The following is a 24401-nucleotide window of genomic DNA, read 5'->3' as shown; positions in this document are numbered from 1 at the left end:
GCCCCTCCCCAAAAAACGGACAAAAGAGGACACCAATTTGCATATGTTAATTTATGTGTACTTATGCAAATTTAGAAAGAATCACTATAATTCAAACAGAAAGAAAATACATCTTAACTTAGTGGGGAACAAGAATTGGACCAGGTAGCCTCTGTGACAGCTCAGTTTGCAGTCTAGGTGTTCAGTGTTGAGGCACAACTACAAGACCTCCCCCTTCTTCAATTGCTTTGGGTTGTCGCCAATGTTAGCCCTACTCAGAGTAGACCCACTGGCATCAATAGAGACGGCTAACTTAGGTGTCTTAATTCTGATGGCTCTACTCTGAGCAGAACTTCGTTGGACACCACCTTTTATCTACAAGCTGGACTTAAGACCAGACAGCTGCTCTGCCCAATGACTCCTTCAAAGAGAGGACCACCCTCTGTAAAGTAGGACACACGACCACCTTGTAGTAAAGAGGTCAATGTGAAGAGCCCTGCTCAAATGACATACCCAAGGAATTCGAGTCATAAGCCAAGGGTGCCAGTGGTGGGCGTGGCCAGAGGCAAAAGTGGCCAGAGCAACAACATGTACAGTGCATTTTACAGTAGGCAAGTTTCTGCACACACACAACTCACACACCCCTCCTCTCTATCCTCCTTCCAGGCAAGCAAGAAGCATCGTCAGAGTCCAAAGACACATCCCAGCCAGGCAAAAACACACAGGTGCAAAGCTGGGCCAAAGGGGTGTGGCCCAGAGAAAGGGGACATGGCCTGGGATAAGTTCTGGGGGGCTGCATTTGGCCCCTGGGCCTGAGGTTCCCCACCCCTCTGTTAGACGTACGGCATGGACATTGACTATTAAGGAACAAGGGCAGACAGCTCTCCCCCTTGTGATCCAGAGAGTTGTGTGTCTAGGCCTCCTCCTGTTCACCCATCACTGTGGCTTTGACCATCTGCTCCTAAGCTACTGTCAAAAGTGAAGGCTACTGGGGGGCTCCAGTTGGGGCACAAAACAGCCAAGTGAGTTTGGGTGAAGCTAATTGAATTTTGGGGGACCTCTGGGCAAAAGGTCTTCCGTGGGTTCCCTTCTGGAGTGGCCCAACTCTTCCTCCTTGCAGTCACCACCTCCAGGTCACCTGCCTTTTTCTTTTAAGGCCACATTCACATCATGTATTTAAAGAACTATGATACCACTTTAAAGAGTCAGGACTTCAACCCCCACAGAATTCTGGGAGCTGTAGTTTGTTAACGGTGCTCAGAATTGTTTGGAAACTCCCTAGAGCTACGATTCTCAGAGTGGTTTAACAGTCAGTCCCTCTTCCCAGGGAACTCTGCAAATTGTAGCTCCGTGAGGGGAATAGGGGTCTCCAAACAACTCTTAGCACTTTCAACAAACTACAGCTCCCAGAATTCTTTGTGGGTGGAAGCCATGGCTGTTGAAAGGGGTAGTGTAGGGCTTGAAATGTTTGGTGTGAATGTGGCCTGAGTCCAATCAATTCAGCTCTGTAGACCAGGGATAGGGAACCTGTGGTCCTCCAGCTACTGAAGTACTCCAACTCCCATCAGCCCCAGCTGGGACGACCAGTAGTAAGAGGTTAATTCTGGTTCAGCAACACCTGGAGAGCTGCAGGTTCCTCACACCTGCCCTAGATGGAGAGGTGAGTGGAGGTCCTTCTCCTCACTCCAGATACTGCTTGCTACTTGACAGTGTGGTGTAGCAGTTAGGGTGTTGGATCAGGACCTGGAAGACCAGAGTTCCAATCTCCACTTGGCCAGGTAACTTGCTGAGTGCCAATGAGCCATTCACAGCCTCTCAGCCTGACCCACTTCACAGGGAGAGAACCTTGAGCCGTTTGGAGGAGATGTGGAATAGGGACACCATAGTGAGAATGAAGAAGAATAAAGAAAGCGGGTGACTAGGTAACAACAGCAGATTTTAAGAACAGTAGCAATGTGGGGAGATGTCTAGTTGTTAGTGGGCCCTGTGCTGCAAAGGGGGCCTTGGAAGGTGCCCAACTGTGCCAATCTGTGATGCCAGCCCTGGGGCCATTGGGATAACTTGGGTGGGTAGTTCTACACGTTCCTAGACTTCTAAAAAGTGCCAAAAGCAGATCGGCTCCAGAAAGTGTGATATACAATGATTATGAGAGCCAATGGTGGTGGTGGACTAGGACCTGGGAAATCATGGTCCAAATCCTCACCTAGCCATGAACCTCGCTGTGTGATCTTAAGGGGCCGGTCAGAATCTCTCAGCTCAAGCTACCTCACAGGGTTGTTGTGAGGATAAAATGGGGAAGAGGGAGACCCTCATTTGCCACCTTGAACTTCTTGGAAGATAGGTAAACTATAAATATAATACTGCTGCTACCACTACTACTAATTATGAATACTTTAAAAAGAAGTAACATATATATTCAAGAAAGGGAAATGTTATTCCGATGACTAGAAAAATAGTACTGTTTTCATAGAACCATAGACTTGTAGGGTTGGAAGGGAACCAGGAGTCATCTGGTCCAACCCCCTGAAATGCAGGAACCACCGTTTTGTGGACTTTGCAGATCCATCATATAGAAATGGCAGGATCCTTCCCCATATGTTGTCTTTTTGTCATGTGAATGTTATCGATCAGTGATTTATTTCCTCTGAACATTAAAAACAATGGGCTGTGTTCAACTAACGTTTACTCAGAGTAGACGCATTGCAATTAATAAGTCTAAGTTAGCCATGGCCATTAATTTCAACAGGTCTACTCTGAGTAGGCCTGGCAACCCAACATTTAAAAGAGATGAGGTAGGAGAAAACTCCAGGCTGCCTTTAGGCTATTCGTTCATTGTGGGATGCAATCCAGAGAGCCGTGCCTCATATTCTTGAAGGCTTGTGCATGACTAGTGAATCATTGTGCTCATTTCCATGAGTGACAGATTCCCAGGCTGTAGGACTACCTGATGTTGAGGTTCAAAATTGTGGACTGGCTTGTAGCACAGGGATTTGACATCCACCAGGTAAAAGAGCCGCCTGGTGGCTAAGGATGGAGTTTGTCCCATGGTCCTACAGATGGAGACTGTAGGAAGTAAGTCATTGCACTTTGTTCTTCACTAGCCATCCTTGTTTGCAGTTATCTTTCCAGCTGTTTGAAGGGTTGCAGTTCAGTGTTAGAGCATCTGTTTCCTATGCGAAGGTCCCAGGTTCAATCCCTGACTGGGGAAGATTTCTTGTCTGAAATCACAGAAAGCTGCTATCTGTCAGTGTGGACAATACTGAGCTAGACAGACCAGTTGCTTCTCTGGGAACCTCCAAATGTTGCACCACTCTCGGCCCAGTATACCTGAAGGAGCGTCTCCACCCCCATCGTTCTGCCCGGACACTGAGGTCCAGCGCCGAGGGCCTTCTGGCGGTTCCCTCATTAAGAGAAGCAAAGCTACAGGGAACCAGGCAGAAGGCCTTTTCGGTGGTGGCGCCCGCCCTGTGGAATGCCCTCCCATTGGATGTCAAGGTGATGGACAACTACCTGACATTCAGAAGACATCTTAAGGCGGCCCTATTCAGGGAAGCTTTTAATGTATGATATTTTAGTGTTTTTTGGTTTCTGTGGAAGCCGCCCAGAGTGGCTGGGGAAACCCAGCCAGATGGGCGGGGTACAAATAATAAATTATTATTATTATTATTATTATTATTATTATTATTATTATTATTAGAAGGACATATAGAAAAAGTGGTTGACAGGAGGGCCACAAAGAGGGCTCAGCAGGATGGAGAAAATAAGCTGTATGAGGAAAAAGAGAAGAAGCTGAGCATGCTTTTCACACAGAGAAGAGAAGATTGAGGGGAGAGAGCACTCTTCAAAAACCAGAAGGGCTGTTATGCAGAAGAAGGCAAAGATTTGTTTTCTATTGCTCCAAAGGGCAGAACATGGGCTAATGGGTTTAAGATGCAAGGAGGTAGGTTTCAGATGAACATTTAAGAGAGATTGCTTGATAGTAAGAGCAGTTCCACCATGGAACCAATGACCAACAAGCCTCTTGAGAAGTTCTACCATCGGAGTTCCTGCTTAGAACAGGAAGTTGGGCTACTAGATAGCCCGCCAGGCCCTTTTCATCTCTATGGCGGTATTCTACAGTCAAGGCAGAAGGCCACTCTGTCACTGTTGCTTTATGGTTAATCTATGCTCCACAAGTGCAGGAAGGGGCAAAATCTTCAGTGGTCCATCAGCGGGGAGTCCTTTGGTCTGTTTGCTGACTCTGTCTAGCAACGAAACCCAGCCCCATTCAAAACCCAGCAACATCTCCCACTTCTGCCGCACAAGCGTGGAATCTGCCGTTTTCAAGATTTGACACTGGGATTTTAATTTTCGACGGGGATGTGCTTAACCTCAAAATAGTTCAAGAGGGAGTTTAGTGGCTTCCTGGAATCTCCCGGGTGTTTCGGTTTGATATAAAATCTCATAAGCCGTCAGCTGCCAAGGTCTAAATGCCAACGTGTGTCAGCTATCAAATACTGCCAAACGTCAAATACTAGCAAAATGCTCTGTCATGGATGATGGGTGGAGAATATGAGAATGTTGCAGAGATCCCAGAAGAGAGTTGCACAAACGTATTTCAACATATCATGAATTGCCTCCTATTACAAACTGAATCACCCATAGCCGGGGTTTGCCCTCCCTGAAGTCTTGGGCCTGCTACTATCAACATCAGGAGTCGGGGAACTTTTTCAGTCTAAGGGTCGGGTCCACAACTGGCCCAATTTGGTAGTGCCACTGACCTGTCAATCATCTTATGTCCTCTGATGCCAGGTTGTTCAAATTTCAAGTCAAGCGCAGGCATAGATTTATCTCCGATATCACCACCCATCTAGAAATAAACCAGGCAGAGGGCCTTCTCAGTAGTGGCGCCTGCCCTGTGGAACGCCCTCCCATCAGATGTCAAGGAAATAAACAACTATTTGACTTTTAGAAGACATCTGAAGGCGGCCATTCAGAAAAAGAAATACTGTCAAAGAGCAGGTAGATCCTAGTGCTCTGTTGCTTAGTGCTAAGATCAGAGATAACAGATCTTTGTGCCTGGCATCATAAGATGACAGATATCTGACAGGTAGGGATGGGTGAATCTGTCAATTCTGGTTTTTCTCAGACCTCATCCACACTTCTGCTTGTCCCGTACCTAGAAAGCACGGAGTCTGAGCAGTTTTCCCCTTGCTCTGCTCCTCTCCCAGGGAAAACCCACTCTTCATCTCTAAATCGGAGCAGACATCAATTAGGAGAAAACCCAAATTGCCATTTGCTCTGATTGAGTGCTAAAGAGCGGTATTCCCCAGGGAAAGCAGAGCACAAGAGGAAGTGTGGGTAAGCCCTCCATTTCTCATTTTCCTGATCTTAAGTTCAGTTTTCCACATTTCCACATTGCTTTAATAATAATAATAATAATAATAATAATAATAATAATAATAATAATTTTTATTTATACCCTGCCCTCCCCAGCCAAGGCCGGGCTCAGGGTGGCTAACAAGCAATAATAAAAACAAGTTGAATGAATACAACTTAAAAAGATTAAAATACAACATTAAAATATTGAAACATTAAAATATTAAAATGCAGCCTCTTCACAGGAGGAGAAAGGAAAAAGAAAGAGGGGGAGGGAATCAAACTGATTCTGAGCCAAAGGCCAGGTGGAACAACTCTGCCTTACAGGCCTTGTGGAAAGAAATCAGATCCCACAGGGCCCTGGTCTCTTGAGACAGAGAGTTCCACCAGGCTGGAGCCAGTGTTGAGAAGGCCCTGGGCTCTGGTTGAGGCTAATCTAACTTCCTTAGGGCCCAGGACCTCTAGGGTGTTGCTATATATGGACCTTAAGGTCCTCTGTGGGGCATACCAGGAGAGGCGGTCCTGTAGGTACGAGGGTCCTAGGCTGTGAAGGACTTTAAAGGTCAAAACCAGCACCTTAAATCTGACCCTGTAATTCACCGGGAGCCAGTGCAGCTAGAAAAGCACTGGATGAATATGCCCCCATGGCAGAGACCCCATGAGGAGCCTCACTGCAGCATTCTGCACCTGCTGGAGTTTCTGGGACAGCTTCAAGGGCAGCCCCGCGTAGAGCGAATTACAGTAATCAAGCCTGGAGGTGACCGTCGCATGGATCACTGTGGGCAGGCCGGGGCAGGAAACGTAAGGGACCAACTGCTTGATGCGGCGAAGGTGGAAAAATGTCGCCAATTTTTTTTTAAAATTGAAAAGGTCCTCCTGAAAATTTAACAGCATTTTAATGCAAGTTTCCCCTAATATATACGTTTGTATGCAATTTAAAACAATAGACACATTTTTGTAAGGCAAAGTTCCGTAATATTATGCATTTTGGTATATTATTTTCACTAATATATGTGCACACTTTACTTGAGAAAATGCATTTTTGTACACACTACTTGGCCAGAAAACTGCACTGCAAAAATTCAGAAAAGTGTAAATTTCAAAGGATGGCTATTTTTCAGTTTTTGCATTATGTGAATATATTATGTGAATTAGGTAGGTTTCCCTTAAATGCTAACTGAACCAAATTTATCCTATCCCTACTGACAGCTGGCAGGAGCGAACTTTGGTCTGTCAAATTTCAGCCATGACCTGTGCGATGCCAAAACCCAGCACTTCCACCTCTCACCTTCCATTCTGCTCAATTCAGTATGTCATCCTTGTGATGCCCTGTGACACCCCCCAAGCTCAGTGCCCAGTGTGGTAGAACTGGTCACACTGCCCTAAATCAGCTGCTGCAGCTGGGTTTGAATTTCCCCAAATGGGATTGCTAATCGGGCCAACAGGACTGAATTTCCCCATCCCTGATCTACATACCGTATTTTTTGCTCTATAATACTTTTTCCCTCCTCAAAAGTAAGGGGAAATGTGTGTGCGTCTTACAGAGCAAATGCAGGCTGCGCAGCTATCACAGAAGCCAGAACAGCAAAAGGGATTGCTGCTTTCACTGTGCAGCGATCCCTTTTGCTGTTCTGGCTTCTGAGATTCAGAATATTTTTTTTCTTGTTTTCCTCCTCCCAAAACTAGGTGTATCTTGTGGTCTGGTGCGTCTTATAGAGCAAAAAATATGGTAATAGCTTCCCTTTTTAATCTGTATGGCTCCACCCAGGCTCCATTTCTTGGCCACACCCAACATATAACAAAGGGAAAGGATTGAGGAACTGGATTATAAAGGAAATGATTTTATATACTCCGGAAGTAAGGATGGAGCTGGAAAAAAAGTTTAGGGGCTAAGCATAAGCGAGCTCTGATGGCACTTTTCTTTTTTCTTTTGGAAATGAGAAAGCAGATAGAGAAGCATGATGAAAGGAAAAAAGGGGGCACAAAAAGAAACTTCCACCATATGTAAAATGCCTGCCCAGTTTCTCCAAAGCAAGCCAAATACAGATGTACAGTTAGCCTGTGGATGGAAACCACTGAATGCCACACCCCTGATCTGAATAGCTCCACCTCTCAGATGGCTTAGCCTCACCCTCAAATCTGCATAGCTCCACCCACATTCTGTTTCTAGGTGTGATCCTAGCATGTGGAGGAATCTTGGGCTTTAAGGGTGTGTCAGAGTGCATGCTGGGAACTGGAGAAGATAGGTTAGGTAGTTCAGGAATGAGGAACCCTTGGTCCTCCAGATGCTGTTGAGCTCTAGCTCTCATCAGCTCCACCCAGCATGGTCAATGGTCAGGGATGATGAGAGTTGTAGACCAGAAACATCTGGAAGGCCACAGGTCCCCTAGCCTGGGGAGAGAGCAGGAGAGACCCCTCAAATCTTGTCAGGTGTCAAGGCCGGTATTTGGTGAATATTCAGAGAATATCCAGTGAATATTTGACACAAGATTATTTGAAGGTGGGCAAATCCATTTCAGCTCCTGGAGAATGAATCGTGTAACTCCAAAAATGACACCAACATAATTTTTTTAAAGTTATTGGACAACAGGCCGGGAAATACCATTGAGCTGAATCTTTCCACGCTCAGCTAATAAAATGGTCAATAAATCTTTGTAGGTTTGCAATTTAACGGCTTGTCTCTAAGGAACGATCTCGTCCCTGTGTTTGAATGATATGTCAAAACAGAGACAATATTGGCATGTCTTTCTGTTGTTATATATATATATATTCTCCTGTGAATGACATAGTAAGGCCTATCACACCTCACAGAGTTCTTGTGAGGAAATAAACTTGGGGGAATAAAAATGTGATAAATCACAATAATAAAAAAAGTAAGGTTAGTCATAGCCAGGGACACTTTTAAGTTGTTGCTACACTCTTGGTGAGATCAACCAAACTTAATTTCTATGCCCTCCTTTTCACCAATAAATATTTCTGAGGAAGGGCCTGGTTCAATCTCTGGCATCTCAAGGTAAGGCTAGGAATGCCTCTAGGCTACCGAGAAAGGTGGACCAATGGTCTGTCTCTGTATAAGGCAGCTTCCTACGTGTTTAAAATGTCTGAAGAACAAGCATTACCCCACTGCCCACATCAAGGGAAATAATAGGACAACTTTGTTGTTCTGCATTGGCCAGACCCCTTCCGGAGTATTATGTCCAGTTCTGTTCAGTACAGTTTAAGAAGGATATTGACAAGCTGGAATGTGTGCAGAGGAGGGAGACCGAGATAATCAAGGGTTTGGAAACCAAGCCTTATGAGGAACGGTTGAGGGAGTTGGGCAAAGTTGAGCCTGGAGAAGACTGAAAGGTGATACGATATCTGAAGGGCTGTCCAATGGAAGATGGAGCAAGCTTGTTTTCTGCTCTTCCAGAGGGTATTAGGAGCAAAACCAATGGATTCAAATGGCAAGAAAGGAGATTCCAACGAAACATCAGGAAGAAATTTCTGAAGGTAAGAGCTGTTTGACAGTGGAAGAGACTCCCTCGGAAGGTGGCAGACTATCTTTCAATGGAGGTTTATAAACAGAGGTTGGCTGTCAGGGGTTCTTTAGCTAGGATTCCTTCACTGCATGGGGTTGGTCCCTTCCAACTCTACAATTATATGACTCTGTGCTATGATCACAGTTCAGTTTTACATTTCAGTCCACTCCTGTAGCTGCTGCATGAATTAGAACCTTTGAATCTGTTTCTTGGAGGGCAGGACACATGAATTCCACAGTATCACAGTTCCCTACAAGCTATATCTTTACAAATCTGAAATAACCTTGGTACTAGTTCATATGAGTGCAGTTACAGAAAAGTTTATACAACAGGAGTTACCTGCCTGGTTTCTTTTCATTGGCTCATTCCAATGTTTTCCATGTGAAAGAAACACAAGGCACCTGTGTGTTTTAAAAGTTTACACAGCACACTTTTGATTTGAACGCTCCTAACAAAAAGATTTCAGTTCATTTCCCATCTGTTACAAAGACCTGCCTGAGACAACCTCCCTGGGCAGGTATGTCTTATCAAAACAAGGTTTGCCAAGCTGGTGCCCTCAAGATATTTTCAACTATAACTCCCATCAGCCTCAGTTCAAAACATCTGCAGGGCACCAGCTTGACAAATGCTGTTGCATTAAAGCAGCAGCAACAACAGAGTAGACCCATGGAAACTAATAGACATGGTTCACTTAGGCTTGTTCATTTTAATGGGCCTACTCTGAGCAGGGCTTTGTTGGACACAACCCTGTGTCCATGCATCCCATTTTAAATGGTGCACGAGGGGCAGTCAAGTCGCCAAGGCTTTGTCGGAATAATATTCCAGTTTGCCTGGCAGGAGGACAGAAATCGAGGCGGCTTAGTCACCCAGGGGAATTGGGAGGGGAGAGAAAAGAACATTGGAGGGTTAAACGTGAAGGCATGACTCCGTTGTCAGTTCAAAGGAGGTGACTGCTTGCCAAGTGCCAGGTTAAAAGGGAAAAAAATGCTAAAGGTTTTGTCAACATGCATGTTGGCAGGCAAAGCTTCAAACGACAAGTAATTGTTTCGTGCTGGAAGAGACAACAAGGGCTTTAAAACTGTTGTTAACCCTGCTGAGCTGAAGATATCACCTTTAATTAGTGCAAGTAAGAGCCCCATCTCTCTATCTCTCTTACACACACAGAGATAAAATTCCTCTCTCTCAGGCTCATTGCTACAGCACATGCTGCCTTGCCCCAGGCTCAGACACCCACAGCATCTCCCAGTGGGGCTCAGAATATCCCCTCTGAAACCCTGCCAGTCTGTGTAGGCAGCACTGAGCTTGACGAAGCCAGTATAAGGCAGCTTCCCTTGTTCCTATTTAATACAGTCCTTCCTCTGGAAACATGAGGACTAGAGTCTTATTTGGAAAATGGCCGCAGCTCAGGGGCAGAGAATTTGCTTTGCATTCAGAATGCCCCCAGTTCAATCTCCAGGTAGGGCTCGGAGAGACACACCTGCCTTAAATGCCAGAGAGCTACCTGCTGCTGCTGCTGGTCAGTGTAGACAGCACTGAGTTAGATGCATCAATGGGCTGACTTGGTCAGGTTACTCTGCTTTCCTTCTCATGTGCACAAAGCAGATTTCCCCTAGCCAGACAAATCTTCTCACATGGATCAGCCACATGGTAATCCAACCTAATCCATGGTCTATGGGGTGGTATCCAACTAAATATTGTCTAGCATAGACCCGTTGACATTAATGGACTTAAGTTAGCCATGTCCATTAATTTCCATGGGTCTCCTCTGTGTAGGACAAACATTGGCTGCAACCCCAAATAAATTAATAGATCCCACCCTGTGCTGAAAACTCAAGATGCCCAGTAGTTATAGAAAGGCAGACAGTGTGTTAGAACCTCCATGTCCCGGGGCAGTCTAGCTCTAAAGAGCAGATTAGGGGAGGAGAGGGAACAACAGAGGGGAGTCTGCTGTCTTGTGGGCTCCCTGGAGGCCACTGACATTGATACAGCCTTGATTCCATTTGCAGAGGTGCTGATAATCTGTTCAGTCACCAGGCGAAAGAAGGGAGCAGGGGAGATCCCACAGCGCACTATGGCTCTATGGATGTTGTTGGACTCCTGCTCCCATCATCCCCTGCTGGCTGGGGCTGATGGGAACTGGGAGTCCAACAACATCTACAGGGATCCATCCATGGCTGGGGTCCGACGGAGCGGAGGTTTTGGTGGTGGTGGGGAGGTATTAGTCATTGGCTTGATCAAATCAAAGAGCCAACACTTCCATCAAACTTCCAATCAGTTCAGAGACTGGCAGAGGCAGGAGCGAGATTCCCACTGCTTCAAAGTAATGTACTTGCAGGAGGCTGGACTAGGTGACCCTTCCAACTCTACAAGCTTGTGATTTTATGATTCACTGCAGGAACCCTGGGAGGTTCCCACCTGATGTCAGCTTTTGAGCAGGTGAAGGTGGATGTGGTCCATAAAAGGCGGGGGAAGGTTGTGCTATGGACTGTGCTTTGAAGTCCCAACAATCAGCTGATTGTTGGTGCTTCAAAGCACCCATCAGTGCTTGCAGAGCAATGTGTGGTTTTCTTTAAGCCCCCAACAATCAGCTGATAAAGTTTGCTTAGCCTTGCATCCTCCTGCCTTCCTTCTTCCTGAGCCCCACGTTCCATAGGCACTTAAGAAGGTCCTGTTACACCAGGAGTAGGAAACTGGATCCAGCTCTTTACCTATCTTCCCTGCCACAGACCAAGTTTGCCACACCTGACATCACAGGTGAGACCCATTTCTTTCTGCAGGGTTTTGAAATCAAACCATGCAGGTGCAAATGCAACCAGCTGATCGTTGGCGACTTCAGAGGATTGCACACAGCTCTCGCTGCGAGCACTGATGACCAGGGTGCTTTGAAGCCCCGGTGATCAGCTGGTTGCCAGGATCTTCAAAACACAGCCCATAGCACAAATTCCCCACCTCCTTCTTGGACCAGGCCCATCTTTACCTGTCCAAAACCTGCCATCGGGTGTAGGATAGGTGGGCTTAGTCTGGTCAGAACAGCCTTGCAGGCCAAATGAGGAATGCTTGCAAACTCAAATAGGCCCATGGGGCCAAAGGATCCCATCGCTGCCCAAGACCAAACTGCCTGAGATGCTAGTTCTGACTTCAAGGGACCCTCAGCCAGAGCAGGATCTGGGCCAACCTGCTGACCTCTTAACACCTGACAACACCGATGTAACAAACTTGAGAACTCTCCTCGAACTGACCACCGGTCCATCAGCTCCAGCATCCTCTAGTTTCTGTTTCCTGTTTGCCACAGTGGCCAATCAGGTGCCTCAGTCTGAAAAGTCCACCATCAACCACCAGGGCTTGAAGGCAGTAACCCTCATTTGCCAAAGATCCCCAGCAACTGGATATTTAGAGGTAGCCTGCATCTGAAAATGAAGGATCCATTCCTAACCTCTGTGGCCAGTAAGAACAGAAGAGGAGTCCTCTTGAGTCAGGCCAGATGTGCATCTAGTCCAGAAATCTGTTCCTACAGTGGCCAACCAGGTGTTTTAGGAAGGCCACAAGTAGGTCATGAGGTCAACAGCTCTCTCTTGCTGCTGCTCCCAACCAACCCTGACTCCGATCCTAGGAGTAGCATATAGTCATCAGGACTGGTACCCGTTGGTTGTTTTATCCTCCATGAATTTTGTCTAATCCCCTCTTTCACAGCCATCATCACTACACCATGCCAGAAGTTCTGTTGCATTTGCTTTGTCCTGAGTATGTTGCCAATCAATATTGCCAAGCTATCAAGAGGAGAATACATCTGCTCACTCCACTGGAAGAGTTGGAGTTCCCAGGAATGTCTTCAATGACTCTGACAACAGAAAGTTCTTTGCACATGCTCAGAAGCCCTTTTCTCCAGCCTGCCCAGTTGCCAAGGACAATCACCAGCTACTTAGCCTATCTTAGGTGAAACCTGGACCAACAGTATCTTCAAGACACGACATCGCAAGCTGGAAAGTGGCGTTTGGCTCTGTGTTTGAGATGAAATGTGTGAACGTCACAGAACTACAAAACGAGCAGCAAAAGAAGCCATCTCTGGGACATGCTCTCTGCATGCATGTTCATTGCACTAAATACTTTGAAAAATAGACAGATGTGAACTCACAGAGCTAAGGCAAAATATTTCACCTATCCATGCCAATTGTTGTATTAAGTGTTCAGCTGCTACACTATTTCAAAAGAAAAGTAAAGAAAAGAGCAGGCACCTTAAAACTTGAAAGGCCTACCATTTTCAACTGCCCTCCCCTCAAAGTCTGCTTTTGTTTCATTTTACAATCCATTGTTTCTGGCCCTCCCTGAGGTTTTTGAGGAAATCTCAAAAAACCATGGCAGTAGTTGTGTGTGACAATTGTGTCTGTGTGTGAGTTGGGAGGGAGGAGAGGCTATTGTGACAGAAGGCAAAGTGGAAGGAAGAACCAGAGGCGGTTGTTCTTTTAGAGATCACAAAGCAAGATTTCATGATTTGGGGAGTGGGGGGACAGTGGTGGACCCCCCCCAGTTTTTATTGACAGTGGAAAGGCATTAGCTTATCCCTCTGTGGCGGTGGTGAACAGGGCATCTGAATCATTCGCAACGAGTGCAACCTTCAGATGTATGCCTGTGAGGAAGAAACACTGTTTCTGATTGCAGTGTTGGATCCAGGCTTGAATTAATTTGGCAGGGTGCGTATTTGTGTGCATGTTGAAATAATCGCAGCTGAAGCTCCCCCCCCCACACACACCCTGTGGTCTAATCAGTATCAAACACTGGAGATTGGGGAACTGTAATTGCATCACTCAATAAATCTTGCTCATTCAACTCTCCCCACCAATGGGCTGATGGCACTAGAAGCTGCCCTTCAGCTATGGGGCACCCCCCTGGAATGCCTTGCTTCCTCTCTAACCCAAGGAAGACACAGGAGGGTAGCAGGTACCCTTTTGCACTGAGAAACCGGGGCTCCGAACCAAGAGAAAACCCCAGCGATGGGAGTCCTCTCTCTTTGAGGGGCCCCCTTAGAAGCACCTGGCTCTCGAATCCCCCCCCCTCGTGACTGGGAAGCATAAAGGACACCAGGGGAGCTTCAAAGCAAACTCCCCCTTTCTTCTTCTTTTGCCATGGGTTTGGGTTGGGACTGCAACCGGCTAGCTGGCATCCCTTGGTACACGGACCACACAACAACACTCTCCTCTCGAAACAAAGAGACGCAACCGGAGGAACAAAATCTCGTCGAAGGATAAAATCGGCAGAGCTTTTCATAGCAAACCTGCCCCCCAAATTTGAGCCTTTCCTTCATCAGCCTGGCTCCCAAAACCTTCCCGAATGAAGACCATCAAAGAGGAAGGCCTGAGGAAGTTGGAGGAGGCATGGAGGAAAGTTCCCTTTGCTGTGTCCACCTCCTCTTCCAGTAGGAAAGGGGGGGCTTTCCAGGCCCTAGAGCCGGGCCCCTGATATTGATAAGCCCAGCACTACCTTGCTCAGAGTTTAGCCTGCCTTGCTTGACCCCTAAGATGCAGGATTAAGGGATCTCCTCCCAGTGTCCGTTCTCCCCACCCCAAACACAAGCGGATTTGATCCTTCGACATCAAAACAGAAAAAGCAGAACAACTCTAAAGGAAAGCAAGAGATACACCATCCGAACCCCCCCAACAAACCCCTACAGTGCCCCCACTTCAAGACATTCCAAACATAAGGGAACGAGAACAGAGGTTTTTCTCTTTTTTTGTAAAAAGAAAAAGAAAAAAAGAGTCAAAAACAAGAGTACGCCATCGAAAAAGAAGATAAAACAGCCTCAAAAGGAGCCGGAAGGAAGGAAGGAAGAAGGGAGGGAAAGAAGGAAGGAAGAAGGGAGGGAAGGAAGGAAGGAAGAAAGAAAGGTATCATCACTCACTCTCCAGGTCTGTGTTTAGTGCGATTTTGGCAGCCGCAGATATGTAGGTACAAGCAAGCAGGAACAAGGGGTTTTGAGGGGTTCTCAATGTTCGGGTGCATGTCCCCCCCGTTTAGTAACAATGTTTTATACAAGTTCAAAGAAGCATTGTGAGCCAAGCTGATCTTCTTTCTCTCTCTCGTTCCTCCTCTGTCCCCTCGCCGATCTCGGTCCCCCACCATCATCCCTCTGTCTGTCCGTCCATTCCTTCCTGGGCGCAAGAGAAATTCCTTTGACATATTGGTTGGGTGGGTTCTGTTGTCATTCAGTCGAGGTTGGGTTCCGATCCGCCACTTCCTCCTCATCCTCCTCCTCCTCCCCCCTGCTGCCTGGCCGCCAGGCCCCACCCTCCCCACTCAGATGAAATATTCCTTCTTGTCATCCCCACCAGTTTGACCGCCCTCGGCGTTGATAATGGCTGTGTCTGCGTCTGGGGCGTCGTCCGAGCCTTTGGCCTCGTGGGTCAGGTAGGTACCTGCATAGGGACACAGAAAAAGAGAGGAAGCTACCAAATTGGGTCATTTGGCTTGGAGCAACAGTGGAGCTTATTTAGGATGGCTAAGAAAAGTGGGAAGGGTCTGTACCACCGCAAGGGAACATGGGACTTGCATGGTTCACCCAACCACACCTCCAAAAGACATGGCTTACGTGCAAAAGATCAGAGGTTCAGCACCATGGGCATAGTCGGGGCAGCAACTGCCCCCCTAAATCAAGTAAGTAAATAAAAAATACTTAACCAAAAGTATTTGGTTAAGTACTTGGGACGCGGGTGGCGCTGTGGGTTAAACCACAGAGCCTAGGACTTGCCGATCAGAAGGTGGGCGGTTCGAATCCCCGCAACGGGGTGAGCTCCCGTTGCTCGGTCCCTGCTCCTGCCAACCTAGCAGTTCGAAAGAATATCAAAGTGCAAGTAGATAAATAGGTACCACTCCGACGGGAAGGTACACTGCTCTGGTTTGCCAGAAGCAGCTTAGTCATGCTGGCCACATGACCTGGAAGCTGTATGCCGGCTCCCTCGGCCAATAAAGCGAGATGAGCGCCGCAACCCCAGAGTCAGTCACGACTGGACCTAACGGTCAGGCGTCCCTTTACCTTTACCTAACCAAAATTACAATATTTGAAATGGAAATGCTCGCCAAGGTCACTCTGATGATGTTGTGGCGCATTCTAGTGACCTGACAGAGCGATAGGCGTGGCTTCAACGAACTGACCAATCGCGTCACAGGTAGCTCGCTTCTGGAACAGGACAGGTGGGTGTCTTGCTGCCCCAACATAAATCCTGGCTATGCTTACATTCAAACCCCCTTTTCCAATAACTCCAGCTAGAGTTGGAGCCCAAGGGCCACATTTCCTTCTGGAGAACTCTTTGAGGGCCATGTGCAACTGGTGGGCGGGGCCAGAGGCCAAAGCAGGCAGAGCAACGAATGCAATTTTAAAAATCTTTGTACTGTAGGTTAGTTTCCACACAAACAAACACACCTCTCTATCGCCTATCCAGGCCAACATTTCAGACATTTCCAAAAGCCCTCAAGGAAGGTGTGAAGCAGGGCTGGCGAGGGGAGCAGCCTGAGCAGAGTGTGGATGCAGCTGGAGAAGGGTATGTGGAGCCCCAAGGGCCAGATAAGCGATGCCTGGAGGGCCGCATTCAACCCTTGCGGTCTACCCAGCCCCGGTTTGCAAGGCGCAGAAAACATTTGTGCAGGTTTGAGTTGAAGCCTACCTTTGTGCCGGATCAGGTAGTGACCCAGAACAATGAGGAGGATAAGGAGCAGGAAGACAATGACAGCCACTATTCCCCCAATGATGGCGTGGTACGTGCTCCCACTGTGGGTCATGGGGCTTGCATCTATCCAGAGGGAAAGCAGAAAAGGGAAAGGAGAAAAAGTTGGCTGAGAAAAAGTTAGCTGAGAAGCGGCCAAGAAAATCCACACGTCTCACTGACTGGCTTTTCCTTCCAAGCACCCAAACCAGAGCAGTTGAGGCAGAAGCGGACGAGGGGTGAGGCCAGGAGGAAGAAAGACAGCAGAATATACAGAGGGGAAGATGAAATACTCTGCATGCTGGCCACAGTGAAATTCCCTGTCCTCCATACCTTCATTGCAGTGGTACCTCAGGTTAAGAACTTAATTCGTTCTGGAGGTCTGTTCTTAACCTGAAACTGTTCTTAATCTGAAGCACCACTTTAGCTAATGGGGACTCCCGCTGCTGCGCCGCCGGAACACGATTTCTGTTCTCATCCTGAAGCAAAGTTCTTAACCTGAGGTAATATTTCTGAGTTAGCGGAGTCTGTAACCTGAAGTGTATGTAACCTGAAGCGTATGTAACCCGAGGTACCACTGTACATAGTTTCTGTGTGATGCTGAAGACATGCCTCTTTACTCTAACACAGGGCTCAGCAAGCTTTTTCAGCCGTGGGCCGGTCTACCAACCCTCAGACCACGTGGAATGGCCAGACGATTTTTTTTTTTTGGGGGGGGGGATGAACGAATTCCTATGCCCCACAAATAACCCAGAGATGCATTTTAAATAAAATGACACATTCTACTCATGTAAAAACACGCTGATTCCCAGACAGTCTGTGGGCCGGATTGAGAAGGCGATTGGGCTGCATCCGGCCCACGGGCCTTAGTTTGCCTACCCCTGCTCTAACACCAGAGATAGAGGATTGCATCCGGTAACTTTTGCGGGGGTTAAAAAATAAGACACCAATGCAATGTAATCAGTATCAGTGTGGTGTAGTGGTTTAGAGCATAGGACTAGGACTTGGGGGAGAAGGGTTCGAATCTCCACTCAGCCATGAACGTCACATATAACCTTGAAGCTTTTGAATGGTTTTGGTTTGACGTTCCTAATGTTTTCTCTCTTATGTATCGTTACCATGTTGAAGGGCAACTGAAAGCTGTAGCTGAATAATAGGCCCCACATAGCAATAGGTCTCTGTTTTCTCCCAAGTACATGAAAACATGAGGCTCTGCCAAAACGCCTTGTTTGTGGTGGACTTGTACTTAAAGAATGTGAGGTCTGGAGAGTGGCAATATTTTTAGGTGCTAGGTGAAAATATTCCTCTTCAACGAGGCCTTTGGCTGATTAATATCCCACAGCCCTTTAAATGTGTCTATGGGAACAGGGGAGTATTGTTTTGTTGTTTTTGCTTTAATTCTTTATCTTGTATTTTATTCTGTGAAGTGCCCTGAGATCTTGAGACGAAGGGTCGTATACAAATTTAATATATATACACAAATATATAACCAACAATAGTTTGTGATATTTCTATAGCAAGCAGCATATAAATCCCCTAAAATAATTCTGATTAAAAAAATGACGTGTGATATTTCTGTAGTAGCCAGTAGTATATAAATTGCCTAAATAAAATAGTAGTAGTAACAATGATAAATAAGTAAATAACTATGACTATTTCTGCAGCAGCCGAGCATCCTGCAGGCGAGAGCAATAAAGAGACCCAAGTGTTAGCAAAGCCATTCTTATTCCTGAATCTGGAAAACCAGCCATGCAAGATATGGATGCAAGATAGGCCAGGCCATGGACCCAAATATAAGACAGCTAAATCCTCGGCTGAGATGCCTCAGCAGGTGGCTCCCTGGTGGCTCCCCCCCCCCCCGCTCCTGCCAATCAAGTGCCCATCCAGAACCCATGGGGGGATTATTTGGGAATGAAGATGCTCACTCAACACAGCAGCCTGAGTGAAGGGGTTAAGTGGTTGCTATGGTGACATAATCGGTGGACCTTTAAAGGTGGAGGACTAGCTGTGGGGTGAGCAGACGAGGTGCCGGCAAGGCAGAGAAAGTACATTTGGCTCCAGCATAAGGGGGCCAGCACGGTATGGTGCTTCCATGTGTTCAAAGCACTTTGCACGTGCTATCCCAGAATCATAGAATTGCAGAGAGTTGGAAGGGACCTCGAATGTCATCTAGCTCAACTCCCTGCAACGTGGAAATCATACCATCTTCCTTAAAACAAGGTGGTTCGGCATTATGATCCCCGCCCATAATGCAGATGGGGAGACTGAGTCCAAAGGGCTGCAGCTTGCCTTAAGCTACCACAGCAGGATTTGAACCAGGGACTTCCTGATTCTTAGCGCAGCCATCTAGCCACCATGCTACACCAGGGCTGGGGCTGCTAAGAAGTCTGCAATCAGTTCAGAGTCTGATAGTGCAGGAATTGTTTAGGGAGAAAAATCACACACACACACACACACACACACACAAACACTTCAGAGAGCACTTGATTGATGCGTCCTCGGGAGCACAACCGCCTTTGGCCTCCTTCCTGATGCCACACTCTCAAGCGGTTATTGTCGCATGCAGCGAAATTGGTCGAGGCACTAAACACACATGCCAGATGCGCAAATCCCTTTGCTCCAAAAAAAGAAAAAGTCTTGTCTCATATCCCCCCCATCAATACTGCATTTCAAGAGACTTTTTATGTATCCCACCTTCCTCTGAGGAATCAGGCTTTCCTGCCTTTTAAGCAAGCTGACAAACAGATTCAACTGTTGCGGTTTTGTTATTTTATTAGGTACTTTTGCATTGTTCCAGATTAATTTTTAATGGCCGTTGCATTGTTTCCGATGAATTTTTCATGAAGCTTATTTCGAGATTATATAATGTCAAATCATATGTGTATGTGTGTGTGTACACACACACACACACACACACACACACACGAGATGCAACACACCCATGCTTTATTTTTATCTTATCATGGTATGCTCTATTCATATGGTGTGCACAAGATAAGGCAGCAAGGGAATTGAGATTAACATTTTCGTTTGATTCCCTTCGAATTCAACATGTTGGCAATTACTGTGGTATTTTCTTTTCAAAATATGTAGAAGTAGTTGTTAGACCTCAAGAATACTCGTGCTCCATGCTTGCATTAATGCTGCATAATACTTCTCCCCACTCCCAGTATCCCCCTCTCTCCCTCTCTCCAATTTTGCCTTCTGTAAATGTTTCATTTTCTTAGTTCAGTAAAAAATATATGGACCCCCTGACACATTGTGTTAGAAACTCAGATATATAAACTAGGCTCACTTGGTAGAGCATGAGGCTCTTAATCTCAAGGTCGTGGGTTCAAGCCCCATGTTGGACAAAAGGTTCCTGCATTGCAGGGGGCTGGACTAGATGACCCTCGTGGTGCCAACCCTACAATTCTATGATTTAACGCTGTTTCCCATTCTAGGCTGAGAAGAAAAGAGTATTATTACAAAAATATAAGAAGAGCCTCCTGAGACCATGAGACCTGTTCCCACCCTGGCCAGCAATCCTGGGAAACACAAAGAATGCAGTCCTCCGACCAGCAGAGGGTGCCGTGAAACAATGCTCACCATGAACATTCAGGTTGTATATTGCCGTGGAGATGCCCATAATGCTTGAGGCATAGCAGATGTAGGTCCCGCTGTCGCTTTTGTTCAAACTGTCGAAGACGAGGATGTTGTCTTGGGCCTCGGCTAGGGGCGCCTGAGCCCCCTGCTTCTCCCACTTGTATTCCTGAGGGCTGTGAGGGAGGGAAGAGAGTTGGTGAGAGTCAGCAGAGCTTGAGGTCAGAGGGATTGCACATCGCCCTTCAATGATCTGGAGGCCCCGGTCTATTGGGGGATACAAAGCTGTTCTAGGCACACGGTGAAACAGCAAGGCCTCGTCTTCTTGCCTTGGTCTGGCTGGGACCAACTGGTGCCCAGCAGTGGAGGCGGGTCCATTCGGGCAGAGGGGACACTGCCCCACCAACCACAGATTGCTCTCCACTTGTCTGCTTTCCGGCTTCCAACCAATCAGGAGATGGCGCAGCCTGCCAGGTTCCTCCTCCTCAGTTTCCAGGTTGCTCTTGAAAAACTCAGCAGGGAGGAAGAGGATGGAGACAAAACAGTCTAGTTGGTGCTGCCTGCCATTGGCTCTGGCTCCACCAATCCCAATGGGCTCCAGAAAAGGACCTTTTTGGAAATAGCTCCCCCAGTGTGGGATGCCCCTTTGAAACAGCCTCACTAGGTATCCTCATTTTGTTCTTCTCAGTGCCATCTTAGGCGTCTTGAGATAATTTAAACATTGCTGGTGTTTTCAGCTCTCCCTGGTGGCTTCCATTCAGTTATCTAGTTTTGTGCTGGGGTTGTTTTTCAAGATTATTTTTTTTTAGAGCTTCTCGTTTGCCTTTTAGTAATTTTTTGAATCATCAAAAAGATCAAAAGGGCATTGTTAATGGGGTGGTATACACAGGATAAGACCATTTAGAGAGCAAGTGTGGTGCAAAAGCTGGAGTGGCCCCGGGAGACCAGGGTTTGAATCCCCTACTCAGCCATGGAGCTCACTGGGTGAGCCGGGGCCACTTACCGCTTCTCGGCCTAATCTGCCTCACAGGGTTGTTGTGGGGATTAAAAGAGGAGAGAGAGAGAACCATGGATGCCACCTTGAGCTTCTCAAACAAAAAGGTGGGGTATTAAATTCCATAAATAAAGAAATACATTTAAGTGATTGTTTAATGACCAGTGAGCAGAGTGCATTTTTTCGGCAGCTAAAAAAGCCAATGCAATTCTGGGCCTCATCAATAGGAGTATAGCATCTAGATCAAGGGAAGTAATAGTGCCACTGTATTCCGCTCTGGTCAGACCTCACCTGGAGTACTGTGTCCAGTTCTGGGCACCACAGTTCAAGAAGGAAACTGACAAACTGGAACGTGTCCAGAGGAGGGCAACCAAAATGGTCGAAGGCCTGGAAACGATGCCTTATGAGGAACGGCTATGGGAGCTGGGCATGTTTAGCCTGGAGAAGAGGAGGTTAAGGAGTGATATGATAGCCATGTTCAAATATATAAAAGGATGTCACATAGAGGAGGGAGAAAGGTTTTTTTCTGCTGCTCCAGAGAAGCGGACACGGAGCAATGGATCCAAACTACAAGAAAGAAGATTCCACCTAAACATTAGGAAGAACTTCCTGACAGTAAGAGCTGTTTGACAGTGGAATTTGCTGCCAAGGAGTGTGGTGGAGTCTCCTACTTTGGAGGTCTTTAAGCAGAGGCTTGACAACCATATGTCAGGAGTGCTCTGATGGTGTTTCCTGCTTGGCAGGGGGTTGGACTCGATGGCCCTTGTGGTCTCTTCCAACTCTATGATTCTATGATTCTATGACCCTGATCTGAAACCACCTAGGAGGTAGGCAGGAATAACGTGAGCAAGTGAAGAGCAGTGGGACTGGTATGACTGAGAGGTCAACAGTAGATGAAGCCAGAGCCAAGGAGAGGCGGAGCCAACTCATCCTAGTTTTGCCCCTATAATCCTTTTCCCTTGCTGAGTCATACTATCCAACATTTCTCTGATGAACATAGGGATGTTCTATTCAACAATAATTATAATTATACCCCACCCACCTGACTGGGTGGCTCCAGCCACTCTGGGTGGTTTCCAACATATATGAAAACAATAAGACATTAAACTAACCTCCCTATACAGGGTTGCCTTCAAATGCCTTCTAAAGGTTGTATCTTATCTCCTTGGCTCCTTGGTTGCATACCCGCCAACTTTTCTCTGATGGAAATAGGGACATCCTAAGGAGAAGTGGGACATTCTGGGATCAAGTCAGAAGCTTCTGTAAATCCGGGACTGTCCCTGGAAAACAGGGACACTTGGAGGGTCTGCGGAGTTCTATAAAAGCAGACTGAGGAGGAGGAAGCTGGCTGGCAAAGCCACTCCCTGGACTGGCTTGAGTCAACAGGCAGGCAGGTGGGGGCTGGCTCAGAGCAGACTGAGGTTGGTGGGGCATTGGCACACAGGCCCCGATGGACCAACCTTCACTGCACGCGAGGTTCTTTGCCGTTTACGCGTCAGAGGAGAGAAGGAGACTAACATTGGGTTGCCTCGTCCATCGCAGCGCAGCCTCAGATTTTGTCCTTCTCGTGGGCTGTCGGGATACGATTTGATTTCAGCTGTTGGCTTGTCTGGGGAGAGAGACAGAGGAAGAAAGAAGGGAAACTGCTGTCATTGTCACAACCAGATCCACCTTTGACCTTTGACTCGGTGGCGGAGCCTCTGCTCTGCATGCAGAAGGTCCCAGGTTCAATCCCCAGGTAGGGCTCTTGTCTGTAATCCTGGAGAACTGCTACCAGTCATTGTAGATCAGGGATGGGGAACCTGTGGCCCTCCAGATGTTATGGGATCCCCCCAGCAACCATCATAGAATCACAGAGTTGTAGAGTTGGAAGGGAACAGCCGTCTGTCTTATTATATGGCAGCTTCCCTTGTTCCTAGGGGATGACTGCCATTACCACTTCCAAATCCATAGCTCAGCCTTTACCAACCAGTTGCCCTCTAATTTTTACCATATTGGTCTGAATAAAGGCTGCATTTCCTCCCCCAAATCTGGCTTGTATTAAACCTGAATGCAACCAACTGGTTGTGCTTTCCTAGACAGAGAAGACATATAGTGTGGACAATATTTGAGGGCGGCTTATATCCAGACCAAAATGGTATTTATTTATCTGTTTAGGTGAGCAATATTGTGAAAACGGGGAGTTTTCACAATAAAACCTAGATTAAAAACACACACATAAAGTACTGTAGTGCACAACCCAGTCTCTGAGTGATGAGATACTTTGTGGGTTCCTCAGCTTGCTTACCTAGGGTTCAGTTCCTTGGAATGACAGTCAACAGAGATGGTGTTGCTTTTTTGCTACAAGGTTCTATTAACACATATATACAACCTGGGCATAGAATGGAGGGACTCACAGCATTAACACTCCAACAGAGCTTTCTTCCCCATTAGGGTTCCAGGGAAGCCCCAAGTCACAGCTCTTGGGTCTAGTACAGAGCATGACGGTATCTCTGTGTCTCCAGCTTCCAGCATCAGCCCAGCTCTTACATACAACTTTCTCATAAACAGCTCCCCCTTGGCCTGTGCTCTCCGTCCTAGGATGATGCAGCATCCAGCCAGGTGAGCTGAGAAAAGAACCACCCATTTGTCTCTATGGCAACAGAGCAACCACTTTGGATATGGTAAATATCCAAATATTCTGGCCAGCCAAAGCCATTACTTTAACAAAGGAACTGGTTTGGCTGGTTCATCACACTCTTCTGCTATCACTGGATACAGGATCACAGCATCATCCATACTGACCACAAATACATTAAAAAAACACACGCTACTGTTCTTAACATGCACAACAGAACAGCTCCCAATTCACCAAAGACCAATTGAGGAAATACCAACTGAGGAAATACATGGACGACCATGAAGGAAGGGTTTTTAGAGAGAGAGAAAAGTGTTTTGATTAATACTCTAAATAGAAGAGGGCCGTTGCCTCAATGGCATGACAGTCTTTCCGGCATATGGAGCAGCAAGATAATAAGGACAGAACAGATAACTAGAGCATGAGAGATGAGATTTCAGAAGAAGATGAATATCTGAGGAGCAAAAGACCCAAGGAGAAGAAGGCGTTTAAAGCAGAAGCAGAGATGATGAGCTAGCAAGGGCCTAAATCCATGAAGAAACTCAAAAACACAAATAAAAGCTTAGTCAGATCCACTAATAGAGAGGACCATAGTGACCCATGAATCAACATATTTCTGAGGGAAACAATAAACGTATTCATTTACATATATATTATAT

The 24401-nt window shown here is 46.8% G+C and overlaps 1 protein-coding gene and 1 long non-coding RNA gene across 5 annotated transcripts in view; one reads left to right on the top strand and one right to left on the bottom strand.

Moving 5' to 3' along the window:
* The first annotated feature begins 526 nt into the window (after window positions 1-526).
* On the top strand, window positions 527-14738 carry LOC309520891. Its single transcript, XR_014214468.1, has 2 exons — window positions 527-3300; window positions 3680-14738. It is a non-coding gene; the product is annotated as an uncharacterized lncRNA (long non-coding RNA).
* Window positions 13339-24401, bottom strand: part of CADM3 (cell adhesion molecule 3) — an 85800-nt gene continuing 74737 nt past the window's right edge. The window contains exons 6-9 of one of the 4 annotated variants that reach the window (XM_082202809.1): window positions 22644-22734; window positions 20138-20307; window positions 16511-16636; window positions 13339-15295 (exon numbers count right to left, since the gene is read on the bottom strand). In XM_082202809.1, coding sequence (XP_082058935.1) covers window positions 15147-15295; window positions 16511-16636; window positions 20138-20307; window positions 22644-22734 — 536 coding nt within the window. In that variant the 3' untranslated portion in view covers window positions 13339-15146. The remainder of the gene's footprint in view (window positions 15296-16510; window positions 16637-20137; window positions 20308-22643; window positions 22735-24401) is intronic. The other 3 variants (XM_082202810.1, XM_082202811.1, XM_082202812.1) reach the window with 3 other exon arrangements.

This window comes from Podarcis vaucheri (genome assembly GCF_965113315.1).
Source record: "Podarcis vaucheri genome assembly, chromosome: 16".
Lineage (NCBI taxonomy): Eukaryota > Metazoa > Chordata > Lepidosauria > Squamata > Lacertidae > Podarcis > Podarcis vaucheri.
Note: the sequence above shows the minus strand (reverse complement) of the source record. Positions and strands in the feature narration are given on the sequence as shown.